At 40.1% G+C, this 16,076-nt stretch overlaps 1 protein-coding gene across 1 annotated transcript in view; it reads left to right on the forward strand.

Annotated features, from left to right (window-relative positions):
* The window catches only part of LOC130173489 (dedicator of cytokinesis protein 2-like), a 95,726-nt gene that overhangs the window by 69,114 nt on the left and 10,536 nt on the right, over window positions 1-16,076 (forward strand). The window contains exons 27-35 of the mRNA XM_056382822.1: window positions 8,658-8,756; window positions 8,939-9,033; window positions 9,945-10,023; window positions 10,151-10,251; window positions 10,578-10,636; window positions 11,735-11,883; window positions 12,221-12,306; window positions 12,652-12,808; window positions 14,779-14,819. Of these exons, the coding sequence (XP_056238797.1) occupies window positions 8,658-8,756; window positions 8,939-9,033; window positions 9,945-10,023; window positions 10,151-10,251; window positions 10,578-10,636; window positions 11,735-11,883; window positions 12,221-12,306; window positions 12,652-12,808; window positions 14,779-14,819 (866 nt within the window). The remainder of the gene's footprint in view (window positions 1-8,657; window positions 8,757-8,938; window positions 9,034-9,944; window positions 10,024-10,150; window positions 10,252-10,577; window positions 10,637-11,734; window positions 11,884-12,220; window positions 12,307-12,651; window positions 12,809-14,778; window positions 14,820-16,076) is intronic.

Here is a 16,076-nt window from a genome sequence, read left to right on the forward strand (position 1 = left end):
TGCATAAAAACATACAAGGTTGACAAGCATTAGATAGTTGTGCTGAAGCTCCAAGGTCTCGGTAATTAGATTTTAGATCGGAGGAAGAGAAGCATGTCATCGTCGAGGAATGGTAGGAGGAGAAATAGTACAGTATGGGAAATGGGACTAAGTTTCCCTTTTTTCTCTGTGTTTTATTTCAGTAAATCTTTACCTCTTCTCTTCTCTTCTCTTCTCTTCTCCTCTCCCCTGGTCCTCCTCCTTCTGCTTTGTCGTCCTTATTTGTACTAACTGATGATGTGTCTTTGTACTTGACTGGGAAATGGGAGTTTGAGGACACATCGATCTGCTTTCTGAACAGTGAACAGGCGTACATGTTCACATACACACTGAAATGCAAACACGCATGCACACAGATAGACACCCGTGGTATTTCTCTTTTGCTTCCGCTGCATCAGACAAACACACAACCACAACACCCTGACACGCACAACAACTCTAATTACACCTCTGCACAATCCTTCTCTCTCTCTTTCATCCCTCCTGTACTTCCCACCTCAGCACCCAGGTGTTAGAATAGTGTGTGTGTAACAAGGTGCGGGGGGGGGGGGGGGGGGGGGGGTCAGAGATGAGCATGTGTCTATGATGGTACAGTGAGGAGTGCTTCAGGCTTCCAGAGAGTGAGACTGTGTTTTCTTGATGTTCTATTTTAAAAAGTGATGAAAAATCACAGTTGAGAACAGCATAATGAGTTTTCAAAGGAATAAGGAGGGAAGAGGAGAAGAAAAGAGGAAACGATGTTGAGGAAAGCACAGACAGGACCTGATGAAGTGCGGTTAAAGGCATCAGTGGTCGTGAGATGGAATTATTTGAATGGATGGTTGTTATCCCATCTTCCTGAGCTTTATATTGAAATACATTTATTCATGTATTTGGGCCTCTTTCACCGTGTGGATGACTTCCTGTCTCTCTGTTTATCTTCTAGTTCTCAAAATAGGCTAAATGTCTTGGATATTGGCAATTCAGTAGGTGAGAACAGACGAGTAGACGCCGGAATTATCCACGGGTTGCTCCACTGCTCCGTGCTACTGAGCGACAGTTGTGACTAACATGTCAGAAATATTTCTTTATGTTCCTTTAATAGATTAAACCCTTAATGCTTTAAGTATTGAAATTAGCACTGTCAAAGTTAATGCTTTAATGCTCTGTTTTCATTTAAAATTAATGATTGTATTTAATTGCATCGATGGCATTTCACTGTTTATCCCACTGGGCATCTCTTGAGGATAATGAGCTGTAAACCTGAGAATTCAAACTTGATGAAGAAGAAATGGTAAAAATGTTCTCTTAAAAAATGAAAAGGAAAATTTATACACAACAAAATATACTTTTATTCTACTCAGTACAGTCAGAGAATTTGCTTCCACAGACTATGACCAGTAGCTTGTGCTGGCAAATGTTAGCAAACTTGGAACCGGTGTGCCACAATCACTGAGAATGCTCCCTGCATGTAACTGTAGACATATCCAGGTTGAGGGCGGAAGTAAACAAGACACAGATGCAGGGAAGAAATTGCATCCTGAAACCCGCATATGAAAGGATTTTACTTTTTAAGTGCTTTTGTCATAATTGTGTGCGAGGGTTCCTGTAGGGTCTGTTGAAAATGTGCTCAGTAAAATGCCCTCAGTAAAAATCTTAAACAGTTTTCAATCAAATTTAGTCCAGTTGTAATAGACATTCAGACCTGTTTTTACCTGCAAAACACCAAAACAACACTTACGGCCAAAATCCACAAGCTTCATGAAATTAATGAAATTGAATCGGACCATTTGCATCCTGAGCAGCATGCTGACAACGGACAGTCCAGAGGCAGTTAAAGACCAGTGTGCCACTGGTTTTCTGACTAGCTGGCCTGGCTACTCGCTATTCGTGTTCCCCAGCTGAAATTCCACTTCTGTTCCACAATTTCATGTTTCATATTTTTATGAAACGTACTGTATGAATTATATCTGATTATGCAGATATAATTAAGCTGCTAGGTCATACCAGCTACGTTTAATTACTACGTATAACTTTCACATTTAGACCATAGAGGTCGGACAAAAGCACAAATGTTGTGTTTTCCAGCTGAAACGCCTCCTCATTTCCATGTGCTAATTTAATCTGTTGGAGGGGGCGATTGCTGACTGTGATCAACCCAAATATCTCTATCTTTCATTGCCAGTGAAAGCGTTCAGTTTGATTGTGCCATCACTGTAATGGCAGCATCACACAACACATAAATCAGCCATCGGATGATATGCAGGGAATGTTATCTGCATCGGAACTGCTGCTGGATGCTCGAACAGGTTGAACTCTTTTGATTTTAATAACCCTGTGATCTTCTCTCGACCACCACCCTCAGGACAAACCGTATATCTTTACTCCCACTGCTGAAAAGGATATACAAACAGCTGAGTAATCAGTATGTGGTTTGTTTAGTTCGACACTTTTGTACTGTGGAGTGTAATAAACATTGCAGCTGCTCTGGGTTCCTAGCAAGACTTAGTTTAGGTTTGTTTCATGTCGCGCAGGTGCATATGCAGGTAACTGCATTTTGATGCAAGTCTAATTTTACAGCTGTTAATACATTATTAATGTGAGTGGCCAGAGTGAGAAAATGGATAGATAAATGGAGGGGAAGTGAAGAAGGGAGGAGTAGGAGGAGGAGGAGGAGGCAGAAGAGGCAGAAGGGAGAGAAATCCCAGACCTCTCCAGCATCTGTGTCCTGTTTTGTCAGTAATCTCTTCACTGTTGCGTAAGGACTTCGGCTCAATAAGCCCTGAGCACTCGCTCTCTGCCTGTCACATACACACTGTAGTAGTTTTATTAATATACACAGGCCAAATGTGCCTCACACATTTCTTTGCTTGTCATAACATAGGGATGAAGAGTGTTGATGAAACACATTCATGTGTGAGGACACCAGCAGTCGATGGTCAGATATTTGGCCCTTTGAGCATTGTGTTTCCGATGGTGTTAAAGAAGATTGGGAGCATAAGTCCTCAGAGAAGACCAATTACTCTGAAGTAGGGCAATGTGACACGTGACCCACACTTCAACACACACACACACACACACACACGCACACACACGCACACACACAGGTACACACAAACCCAGTGAACATTAAACCAGAAAGTACTGAACTTCAGAGTAGTTTTGGATTGTGTGTGTGTGTGTGTGAGAGAGAGAGAGAGAGCAAGAGTGTGTGTGTGTGTGTGTGTGTGTGTTCTTAATCCTATTACTGATCAACCATTACACAGTAAGGAGGCAAAGGAGGAGGAGAGAGCGAGAAAAAGCAGAAAGATTTGGAGTCAATGTTAATTTTGCGACTTGCTTCCGTCTGTTGGTGTCTGCTACGTGTGTGTGTGTGTGTGTTAGTCTATGTGTGCATGTGTGTGTTACTGTCTGTATACTGTAGTGTCATTACAAAATTGACACTTGCTGTCAAGTCGGTTAACCTCTTTAGCAAGTCAATAGCATTTACTCTCAATGACAGGAGTTAATTTTAGTGAATAAGCCAAAAGAGACGTTATTTAAAGATAATTTATACCTTGTTTAAACCTCATATTAGTAAGTGTTACTTACAGTGCTTACTCACTTCTTTAGTGCCGCACTAAATTGATCTCCTCACACTTTTAAGGGTGAAATTGTGACGGGAACATGAGGGGGAAAAGAGAAGTGGGAAAGACGGGAACAGATTAAAGAAGAGAGTCTGCTGACAGGATCTCTGGTGTCACTGCACTGAAAGAAGTTGGGTGGAGGACGGGGGTGGTTATGCACTGACGCACACACATTACACACACACACACACATTCACACACACACACACACACACACACACACACACACACACACACAAGAACATACAGTACTCACCTCCAGTTAGACATTTATGTAAGAAGTTTTAAGTCCAACTGAAAACACTTGCTTCCTCTATCAATATGTGTGTCTTTATATTTGCTCGAAAACTATGCATATTTGACTGAAAGTACATCTCCTTATTAGAATTCAGACAAGCACAAATACATCTTGCCCATTTTAATCAGGTGAAAGCTGTCACCACTGTAGATGCCAATCATCTTTCATTTTCAATTAGCCATCCCTCATTTTTCATCTCTGTCTCACGTCTCCCTTCTCTGCCACCGAGTCTGGAGGATCGTGTCACCCAGCCTGGCCTGGTTGCGAAGATGAAGTGAAAAACCTGTACATCTGCCACTTTTCTGAAAAAAATATGTCTGTGAACTTCATTCCAGCCGTGTGGTGCAGCAGAGGGAAGGATCAGAAAAACATTCATGCTGAAGTAGAACTAAACACATTGGAATTGGATTTAAGCTGGAAAAAAAAAAGCCAAGACTCCCTCCTCCCGGTGCCCCGTTCCCTTTCGGACTCATGCTGTTAACTTTCATCGGTGTGAGGGTCATGCCTCCTTGTTTGTGGATGACTCAAAAAAAACTAAATAAAGCTGGCAGATTGAAAACTGACATCTTAATTTGCCAGTGGAATCCTTGGGGATAGTTTCATTACAGTTTAATTTTAGGTTCACAATAGCTACTTTTATTGGTTTTACAAGGGTAGGAATGTTCAGAGAAAGAATTTATTGTAAAAGTGACATCATACAAACAGGTGCAGGACATGGATAGAGGGAGACTAAAAGGGACAGGGTGGGGAGTGTTTGTCCTCTTCTCTGTTTTTTTTCTCCCCCGTTGCCCGCTCGCCTTCTCAATGTCATCCCTCTCTCAGAATCTGCATGTGAAGAGGTTTGCTCAACATTTTCTGTGAATTCTCTGCTTTTATCCACTTTCTTTTTGGTGCTTATCCCCATCTTTCATGTGTGTCTAACTTTCACAGTCGTGATGCTTGCTCCTTCTCCCTCCTCTTGTGTCTCTGGCTCTCCACTTTGATCTTCTACCCCTAATTCTTGCTTTTACTCATCTCTGCATGTGTTTTTGTGTTCTCACCTTGGGCCATATTTTGAGTTAAGTGCACATAAAGAGGAGTTAATACCTCATTAAAAACTCCAACACTGAAAACCTCCAGCAAGTTTAGCACCAAACTAAAGGAACGAAAAGTAGTAGTAGTTGTTGTTCATAGCTGTGATCTACATCTTTGTGAAATCAAGAGCTTTATAGCTTTTGCTTTGATTGATTTTATATGACAGGATTTGATATGATAATTTAAATAATTATATTTTTCCCATGCCATATTCCCACTTAATCCCCTTTGTGTTGACACTGAAATGTGCATTCACCGAATGGGATATTAGTGTTTGTCAGAATTGCCCATTTTTTTGCATCACAATAGTGCATACATCGTTTTAATATAGGTCATGGACCTGAGCTCAGAGAAAAAATAAAAATAAAAATAAAAGTGAAAGATGAAAGATGAAACAAAGAAAGAAATAACCAACTTTACACTGTCAAGACGCATTTATCCAGACTATCGCTGAATTACTGCTGTGCAAAGGCAAATCAACCTGGAGCCTTCTAGTTCAAGGTGTCCTTTCCCCTTGGGATGACTTAGAGCAAGTGGTCCATCAGAGGCTGCAGTATATGCATAACGCTTTTGTCATTTCTCTTTAACTTGGCTCTCTCTCGTAAGAATTTCCCTTTAGCACTGAGTTACAGTAGGTTTTTAATGAATCCAATTAAATAATATGCTTTTTCTAGTCTAAAAAAGGAGGTTGTTCAATAGCCTACATCTTTTTATGTGCGCGATTCTGTTTTTAAGCGGCAGCTCTAATAGTATCTGGTTCAGACCCTTACAAATCTTATGTTTTGATATTGTACTAATCTCTTTATTTGTGCACGACCAGAACTAAGATATTCCTGGAGAACTCCATAAGAAATGTGTAAATGTCCCAGCTATCAGTTTGCAGTCAAAACACAATGGTGATCTACAGGGATCTTGCTCTTGACATGAGGTGTCCTGTGTTGCCTGTGAAATATTCTATACTGTATTTCTTTGACTTTATTACTGAGAAGCAGAGAGTGGGTGGCCTGAATACATCCGTCTTAAGTATCTTCTTCATAAACACCCTGAACGTCTTCCTTCCATCGTTTCACAAGCCTTTCAATATTACGCCCCTCACAACTCTGCAAGCTATTACAGAAATATGAGATAAAACCTTTAAATGTGAAATTAATTATAAACTTCTCAATTGGTCCCAGCAGGGTTGCGTCCTGTGTTAGCTTGACATTTGTGCTGATAAAGAAGCAGACGTGAAGATAAGCAAAAAACAAAGTATTTTTGTGAAAGTCAAAAAGTGTCTCGAACTTGTGTAAAGGACATAAAACTTTATTATCATCAAACAAGTCTCCTATCACTCTCACTCCTTCTCTATACCAGGAACGAAATACAGCTCTTGTAATACCAGGTGGGAAGTCCCTTTTATTCATGAGTGGCATCAGGTGTGAAAAGGTACCCTTTCTACCTGGAAATGTATTCATATCTCACTAGATCTTGATAGAATTTTGAAGTATTGGCTTATCCCTTGAATTGAGGTGGGTTTTTCTCTTTGCTTGTAAGCTCGCATAGTAATCCAAAAAGAGCATATAGATACAACTACAACTCAACTACAACTCAAGTGGCAACTGAAAGTAAATAGGTAACATCTGCATAGCATAGAGTAGCCGGGGTAACACAGAATCACTCTTGATGCCTTTATGCACTGTGTGAAAATTTAGTCTTAATAAATTCCTAATATTTGTGGTTATTGTAATCCCTAAGTACGAGAACCCTGAGTTAGACCAGGTAAATTGAAGGTGAGGCAGGTTTGGTATAGTCTTACCATATCCATTTGGCACAGCTATCGATTTATCAAAGTTAATCTTGTATTCTGAGAAGGGCCCAAAAGTTGAATAATTGTGATTAAGGCTGGTATGTATTCCTCATAGTTTGTGATAAACAGTAAGACATCATCAGCATATAACAAAATTTATATGGGATAGATCTCATTTGGTAATAAATCTCCCCAACATGCACTTTATGCAATTTAAAAGTACACTGGCCCTGGGTGAATATTATATTAGCTTAATGAATTTAATAAAACCCTCCAAAAGGCCGAACCTTTCCATGACGGTGAATAAATAAGGCCACTCTATGAGATTGAAGGCCTTCTTGGAGTCAAGTGAGACAGAGTCAGACCTTGGGTCTGGATAGTGTTTGGGTTCTGGATCATGAGTAATTTCTCCATGTTGCTGACAGAGTTACTGTTTTTAAGAAAACCTGTCTGATCTGACCGAATAGTTTAGAGAATTCTGCTTTTATATTTGTTAAGGTAACGGGACGATAGGAGCTGCATTTGTCAGGGGATCTGTCTTTCTTAAGAATTAATTATTCATTTGCTGAACACAAGGAACAGTGAAGGGAACCTTTTTCTACTGAATGTAGGTACATATTTAATTAATTAATCTTGGAATATTTTATAGAACTCAAGGCCATATCAATCTGCTCTAAGAGCATTTCTGCTCTGTATTTGTTGCATTTATGATCTCTTCACCTGTTATTGGCCTTCCATGAGCAGTCTTATCTGAGGGTTGACCCTTTCCAAAAAACCCTGTATACAGTGCAGGGGGATGGGAAGTCTGAGGGATAGAGGTTTTTTTTATTATCTCTACTGACATTTTGGTCTCATAATGGTTTTTTCCAGCCTCATACTTTAATGAGGAGATAGCCTTGGATTCATGTCTACCAGCTGTCAAGCGTGCAACCCATTGCCCTGGTTTGTCCCCACTTTCAGACAATCTGTGGTCAGCATGAAAGATGTTTGCCACTGCTTTTTGCATCAGGAGTTGGTTAAGAGCTGATCGAGTGGCTTCAGCCTTCTCGAGCAGAGTCGCTGAGGGATTATTCTTTACTTGCTTGTCAGGATCAACTAATTGCCTTCTTCTTCCTGGCTGTGCTATTGGAAATTATAGCTCCCCTCGAGTACGCCTTCAACGAATCCCAAAGTGTTGATGATTTGTTTCTTCATTATCATTGATTGACAGAATCACCAAAAGTTTTAATTTACTTGCTGAAATTTCTCTGTCATATACTTAAAGTTGTTTTCTCTATTTCTTTACAAAAAGTTATACATATTAAAAGTGCTGCACCTATCACCAGTTGCTGTCACCGGGAACTCTAACAGCTTTAATTCTGTTTTTGTTTCTGTTTTGTGTTATATAGAAAATTTGATTTTTTTTTTTTTTATTGAAATCATACCTTGTACCATGAAAACTACAATATAATTTAGAAACTGCAGAGGTTGCCAGTTTTCCTGGCAATGGTTCTGTTTGTTTGTAGTAATTGAATAAAATTGTGGTAATGCCTTTTTGATGCATACAGCATCCTAAAAAATAACATTCTGACAGTTTCTCTTGTTCAGAGTGAAGCCCTTTTGTTCCAGGTCATGTAGGTTAGGGTTAGGTTATATGATGATGGGCCAAATTAGCAAGTGAGAGAACTGGTCTGAGATATTCTTTGAAATTTTCTCATGGAAGCATTAGACAATGTGTTACAACAAATTACCTTAAGAATTTTACATATATTTGGTTTTAGATGTATAGCACTCACTTTAAGAGGCAGCTGCACAGTGGCTAAAAGGTAATGGTGCTTCTCTTTTTCTTTGTTTCTCTCACACTTTACCTCTGTAGTCCAGGGTGGTCGCCTGCATGACAGCTATCCTCAGTCAGATGGACGATCAGCACTATGCTACATACATAGAAACCTTCACTGGAACCAGTGATCTAGTGGTAAGTTACACAGACACTTGCCAACTTCTGTTGGATACTCCTTGATGGTCAGATATAAAAATACGAACACAATACTAATAAAAAGTTACTGTGTATGATACAATATTGTTTTTGTTTCAAACTTATATTGTATATTGTGTTAACTTTTACTTATATACACACACACTCATATTTTACTGCAGGACTTCCTGATGGAGTCCTTCCTACTCTTCAAGGACCTGATTGGAAAGCATGTGTATCCCTCTGACTGGATGGCCATGATCATGGTACAGAACAGGTACCATACTGCGAGCACACACACTGGCCCCAGATTTGGATCATCAGCCTGCTAGTCTCAGTTCTGCTTCTGTAACCTGTATAGCCCAAAGCTACCCCAGTGCATTTTAAAGGATTGTTTACATCTGCAGTGACTTGTGCATCCACACAAACCCACACAGGGATAAGTCAGAGATAGCAAAACTGGGATCAAGGCTGAAATGATGAAAACAGCTGATGTGACACACGCGTCTGTGTGTGTGTGTAAGCTGATGGAGTGAAGCCGTCTGTGTATTTTTTTTCTGATGTGAGCTAGACGGGAGGCTAAAGCTGTGTCAGAGGAAGAGAAAAGGCAAACAGGTAAAAGTGAGAGTGAGGCAGAAGAAAAGACAGGATGATAAGGAGTCTGCAGACCGGGGTTAGAGAAGTGATGTGCAGATACAGAGCCAAAGCGAGAGTCCCACTTAAAAAGAGGGAATGGCAGTTGGCTCTGGATAACGATGATAGATAGCTGGAGCAGATTTGCTACTTAACTGCACAAATGCATATAGTCACAACTCAGTGATACACCTGCACACACTGTGTTAAGTCGCTATCATGATCTATCATTGTGACAGGAGGTTTGACTCTGAAGCAATATTACAGTCTTGTCGGAAACAGCAGTATAAAGTTATGGGCAAGAGGAAAAGCTGAAATAGCGTCATTGTGATCATTGACAGATTCTCATCTTTTTATTTTTAGACAACAAACTTTTGCTTTTTTATTTATTAATTTATTTGTCTATCTATCAATTATCAACCATCCAACTACAGCATGAGGAAGTTATTTTTGCAGTATTATTTTCCATTTCACTTGAGTCAATGCTACTTTGGCATATTTTGTGTGTTTGTGTTTTAAACAATATATATGTGTGTGTGTGTCTCTGTCCATTAGAGTGTTCCTAAGAGCCATCAATACCTATGCCGACACCATGAACCAAAAGTTCCTCAACAACGATGACTTCGAAGTGCAGGTGAGTATATCTGTGTGAATTTACAGTACAAGCTTTGTCTCATATTGACAGCATCTGTGTACTTTGCCTGAGCCTGTGCTCCTTTTTAACATGAATCTCTATTGTATTTCTCTACATCCCCATCTAGTTATGGAATAACTACTTCCACTTGGCGGTAGCATTTATTACCCAGGAGTCTCTGCAGCTTCAGCATTTCTCTCCAACCAAGAGGAACAAGATTCTTGCCAAGTGAGAGAAGGCCATTTAATTTCCGTATTACCACACCACACCTACTCTCCCTGCTCTAATGAAACACTCAGTGATTTGTGGTCTATTTTGGAGTCTGCATTTACTGTTTACATTCCCACTGCCTATTAAAACCACGTGTTGCCCATAGAGAGACATTCAATTTAGTTCATGTTGGGGGCACAGCAGTGTAGCGTTATCTTTCCCACTCTGCTGTTGAGTTTCTGAAGGTGAATATAACGGTATTGATCAAGACATTGTTCTAAACTGCCTGATTTGTCTTTCTGTCTGTTGTTTCTGTGTATTTCCTCTCTCTCTCTATTTGTCAGATATGGAGATATGAGAAGACTAATTGGCTTTGCTATACGTGACATCTGGTACAAACTAGGTAAGAAAATCTAGTGTGGTTGTTTTGCTGCGTCTGAGTATGCAAACATGTATTTGCCCTCATATCAAGATATGCTGTACCTCTGTGTGTGTGTGTGTGTAGGAGGGCGCAAGTGTCACTTCACTTTCCCTTCACGTCACAACACAACCGAGATTCAGTGGAATTTGTTTTTCCGTACAGCATGATAACAAGGGTTCACACTGTCAGCACCATTTCACATAAGCAGATATCAGTATAAGATAACACTATGACTAAAATCCACAGTCTTCCTTTGTAGTTAGAGAAAGCTGCAGAGAAAGGCTGGGATATATTCTGGGGATAGGAGGCAGAGTTCAAAGGCCTTATTGCAAGAGGGAAAAGATCTTATTGAATGAGCATGTTTTGGTGGAGGGAGACCTGTGGAGCCTACCTGCAGGCAAGAGATGGAACAGTTGGTGAGCATGGGGAGAGTGGTCAGATATGGCTTTACTCATCCTGTTTTAAAGTTATAATATATAATTTTTCCACATTAAAATGTCTAAAAACAACTCGACCTGTTTTGTATATTTTTTTGAGTTGTGAACTTACATTATCCCAAATGTTTCCAGCAATTCTCAAACCTAGAGGAATACAGGATTTTAATCATGGTAAATGTCCATGTCATTTGGTCACCTGTCAATGATGTCATATCCCCTGTGCGCATGGGTCGGTGTTGTAGGTCGCCTGCCAGAAGCTCAAAATTGACTTTTATCCAGTTTTAAGCCACATTTTCAGACACGTCCTGTGTCCGCCAAAGAGCGTTGTGAATCACTGTTTTTTTTTTTGTTTGTTTCTACCGGTTTTAATCCCTTGGTCCGTTTGTTTTGGAGAGGATGAGATCTCTGTGGGTAATTCGGCTCCTGGTAAAATCCTCCTGAATAAGTGACACTGAAGGAATCCAAACCAGGAGAAGTTTACGGCAATTGTGATGAAAACAACAACTCCCATTAACCCTTGTTATTTCATGACGTCATGGCTGTGTTTTGTTATTGTTTTGATTGATAGACCTTTAGCGGCAAAAGTTACATAATGTGTGTTTAATACGTATTGTGTGTGTGTGTGTTTGTTTGTCTGTCTCAGGCAGTCATAAGATCTGTTTCATACCTGTCATGGTGGGTCCCATCCTGGAGATGACTTTGATTCCAGAGGAGGAGTTGAGGAGGGCCACCATTCCCATCTTCTTTGACATGATCACCTGTGAAAATGCATGCTCTGGAAACTTCCACAAGGTAATGACACAAAACAAACACACACACACACACACACACACACACACACACATACAAAAACTTCCAGACCAACTTAACCAGACAGAGACATCTGTGGAGACATGCATAAGTGCAAAAAATCACTTATGCAAACACACTCTCCACACTTTCACAGAAACACTGACACACACATTGTTCTCCTCCATCGATTTCCTGTGATGCTGCACATAAAAGTAAAAGAGACACCTTAATTATGCTTGCATAATTGATTTCTTCTTCTGTTCCTCCTCTCATGTACTTTCTCCTCTCCCTTGTGTCTCCCCTTTTGCTTTCTCTCCTTCACTATTTTCCTTTGCAGTTTGAGAATGAGATCATTCTTAAGTTGGACCATGAAGTGGAAGGTGGAGGAGGCGATGAGCGATACATGCAACTGCTGGAGACCATGTAGGCCTGAGTATTAAAACTTAAAACCATAATTACAGCAATCAATAATGCCTGACAAGTATATAGACAAGATCAGTGGAATTACATTAAGGTGACAGTACAGCAAAAATATAATGTAATGTGGTACAAAGATGGTTAAATTCAAATAGCTTGACCATCATGGCTTTGCTATTCTCCCAACAACTTCTCACATTTTTCTGCTACTCCTCAGAAGTGATTTTTGACACAAGTCACTGGTCTCTCAATAATACATTTATAAAGCCTGCAGCACTTCAGCACTGATTATCAAGGTAAAATCCTCTCAGACATTCTCTGATGATTAACTTGTGTGTGCTTGTCTGCCAGCCTCCTGGACTGTGCTGCTGAGAAACCCACGCTGAGGCCACAGGTGCAGCACTTTGTCGCCTTGGTGAAGGGACTCCTCATCCGTCTCCTTGACTACCGCACCGTGATGAGCGACGACAGCCGCAACAACCGTATGAGCTGCACCGTCAATCTTCTGGTAAGTCCCACCTTCTTTGAAATGCACCGGTTAGCTGGCTGAGTTGTCTTCGCCTTGTCCTTCTGCAGGCTGGATCAGCTTTACGGACTCCTTCTCCACTACAAAGACTTTCAAGCGAGCTTTCTTACAGTGCAGTATAGCCAGTGTGGATACAGGACTATGTACAAAGTTGGGTCCTAGAATTTCACCATATTGGTGTGAGCCTTTCCTAAGAATTTCATCATTTTTTGTTTTCTTCATGTTTCATCTGTTTCCATCTGACATGCTTCATCATGGATTTGTATTTATTGACACTAACCTTGCGGTACACTGTAGCTGTAGGATTGAACCCCACAGCAAAGAGGTGCTGATCTTAGACAGCAACACGCACACAAAGAGAGAGATAGATCCTGAAGCTCTTTATCAATTGAAACACTAATGTCTGAAGAAATTAGTAAGTGAGTTTGTTCCATACAGACCTCTTCCATAGCAAAAGAGCCACACTGATTGATGAGTTCATTATGAAACATGTATTTTGTACCTTGTCTTTTATGCCAATGTCTTTTTCCATGTTTAATTTGTGTGCAGATTGATCTAAAGGTAAAGATTCATCTCTGTGTCTGGTCTCTGACTGTTTGCAAAGGATTGCATCAGCTCCTGTCTGTTCCACATCCTTTCTCTTATGTGATCTCCTAATCAGATTCTCCCCCACAATATTTCTCGGGTGTAGAAAAAGATCCCATCTACCCATCATACGATCGTCTCCACAGCAGATTAAATCATATAATTCCTCCTCCAAACTCTCTACCGTATTTATTTGAATTCTTTCCTAGAATTTTTTTTTTTTTTTTCCCTGCTGACACGTGGCAGGCATATTTAGCCTCTAGCCTGTGGCAGCTGCCCATTAGCCTTTCTCTTTCATTTGTTTGGCCAACTAAAAAATTTCTTCTGCAGGTTTGTAGGCACTAGTGCACTTTCCTATCCATGCCCCCCTCCAGGCTGACTTCACTTAGGGAGTACACACACATACATACACAATCACATAGGTATTTACTGTGCTCCCTCAGGCAGATGCACACTAAATAAAGTACAAATACGCTTGAACACATTGACAAACATACACACATTGAAACACACACACTGCACAGGCTAAAGTAACTATTGCAAACCTAAAGCTAATGTATGATATATATATCTAATGTTTGATATATATATATATATACTATATATATATATATACTGTATATATAGATATAGATGTAGATATTGGTATTTTTAATCAGCCGCCACTTGGTGTGTGGTGATGCTGAAGTTCTACTGTAGGTTGTGTTGTTGCATGTTCTACAGATGTGTCAAAGTGGCCTGCTGTGAGTAAAAACATCTGACCTTCATGTAGATGGGCAGCCTCCAGCACAAAATTGGCTTACTGAAGTCAAAATGCATTGGTGCAAACAATGATGTATCTGACCTTTGCAAAAATAACTCACACAGTTATAAATATGCATACAGTATGCTTTGACTTCACAGCGAATCTCACAGTAGTTAAGCTTGTTTTATTCCATTCAAACACATGATAGTGTTTGTGTGTGTTATGTCTGCTGGCTCATGCTGGTGATGGGAGGTGGGGTTACATCAGTTCGTTCCACTCCACTGTTCTCTGTAGATGTCATTAAACTTCATTAAACTGGGAGTTTGTGCTGCATAACTAACAACACGTGCGTGCACACACTCCCACACATTAACACACACAGGCTATCGCAAGTTTATAGTGTAACACACGAACAGCTGTACAAGGATCCGCTGCCACATACTGTAAATGCAGACTTACACATTTACAGCAAATTGGAAGTCTCGCTGTCTATCCCACACACACGCGCACACACACACACACACACACACACACACACACACACACACACACACACACACACACACACACACACATACACATAAACTCACACTAACCCTAACTTCTCCTTTTGATTTTGTAGAACTTCTACAAGGACATCAATCGTGAAGGGATGTACATCAGGTATTTATGTGCTGAATTTGACATAATATACATTTAAGTGGTGCTTGTCTGTTTTGTATGTGAGTGTGTGTGTCTGAATGTGCATGCATGTGTGTGGCTCCATAATCTGACAAGGGATTATATGAGTCCCACTGAATTAATGTCAAAATCCACAGGATCAGCTCTCGGTCTGACTGGAGGGATAGCAGAGAGAAAGAGAGACATGATGGGCATGAGGAAGGGAGAGACAGAGGAAGACAGGATGGTGGCAGGAGAGAGAGAGAGAGAGACAGACAGAGAGAGGGAGAGGGAATACGGATCCCGTCAGCTCCCACAGTGCATTTCTGGCAATGCCTTATGGCCATAATTAGTTATCTGTATGTGTGAATGTGAGCTCAGCTCTGTGGTTGATCAGCTGCCTCTGTCTATCCTGTGGAGAATACAGTAACATTTGGGCAGCTCACTAGTTAATGTTCGCAAACAACCATGGTTTAATTCAAACACACATTTAATTACTGCTTATCTGATATAAAATAAATCATAATGTTATCTTACACTTGTACAAAGATCAAACTATATTACTAGATGGATAATAAAACCCCAAATTAATAATTTTATGGCCCGGTGTGTGAATGATGGAATATTAATTATGCAGCTTAATTGCTCACATTTACATTGACAGTGATACTTAACAGTTGATTCTAACATGACTTCTGCGTATTACCTTGTCTTGAATGTTACCTGTATTTATAGAACTTACATACAGTATAAACCCAATATTGACTGAGAAAAAGTTATTTTCTTGACACTTTCATTCAGAATTGTCCTTGTACACCCATCAACAATAGAATCCAGCAACAATAAACTGTATATGATGAAACTTGATTCAACAATGTTCAGAATCGCCCATTCAGAACTCTGTATCATTATTACACAATCCAACTAAAGTAAACGGTCAGTGCTGAAAGTCACTGCACTGAGCTCACTCGGTTCTGTTGGTTTGTAAGACTGGCTTTTCCACTAATTTTGTTTGAAAGCAGGAATTCGTAAAGAAAAACAGTTGTCGTGTCCCAGATCCCACATAATACTACATACTAATCATATGCTAGCCTCATCTGGTTTCTGCAGTTGGTCTATAAGAAATCAATGTACTTTTCCTTTTGCTCTAACAGGAATGCCATCGGACGTCAGTAAAAGTACGACTTTAGGATTCCACTGCAAATTTAAGTTACAAATAAATGTAAAATGATGTTCGAGACATTTAATATTTATTTGTTT

The sequence above is a fragment of the Seriola aureovittata genome, chromosome 8 (assembly GCF_021018895.1).
Source record: "Seriola aureovittata isolate HTS-2021-v1 ecotype China chromosome 8, ASM2101889v1, whole genome shotgun sequence".
Lineage (NCBI taxonomy): Eukaryota > Metazoa > Chordata > Actinopteri > Carangiformes > Carangidae > Seriola > Seriola aureovittata.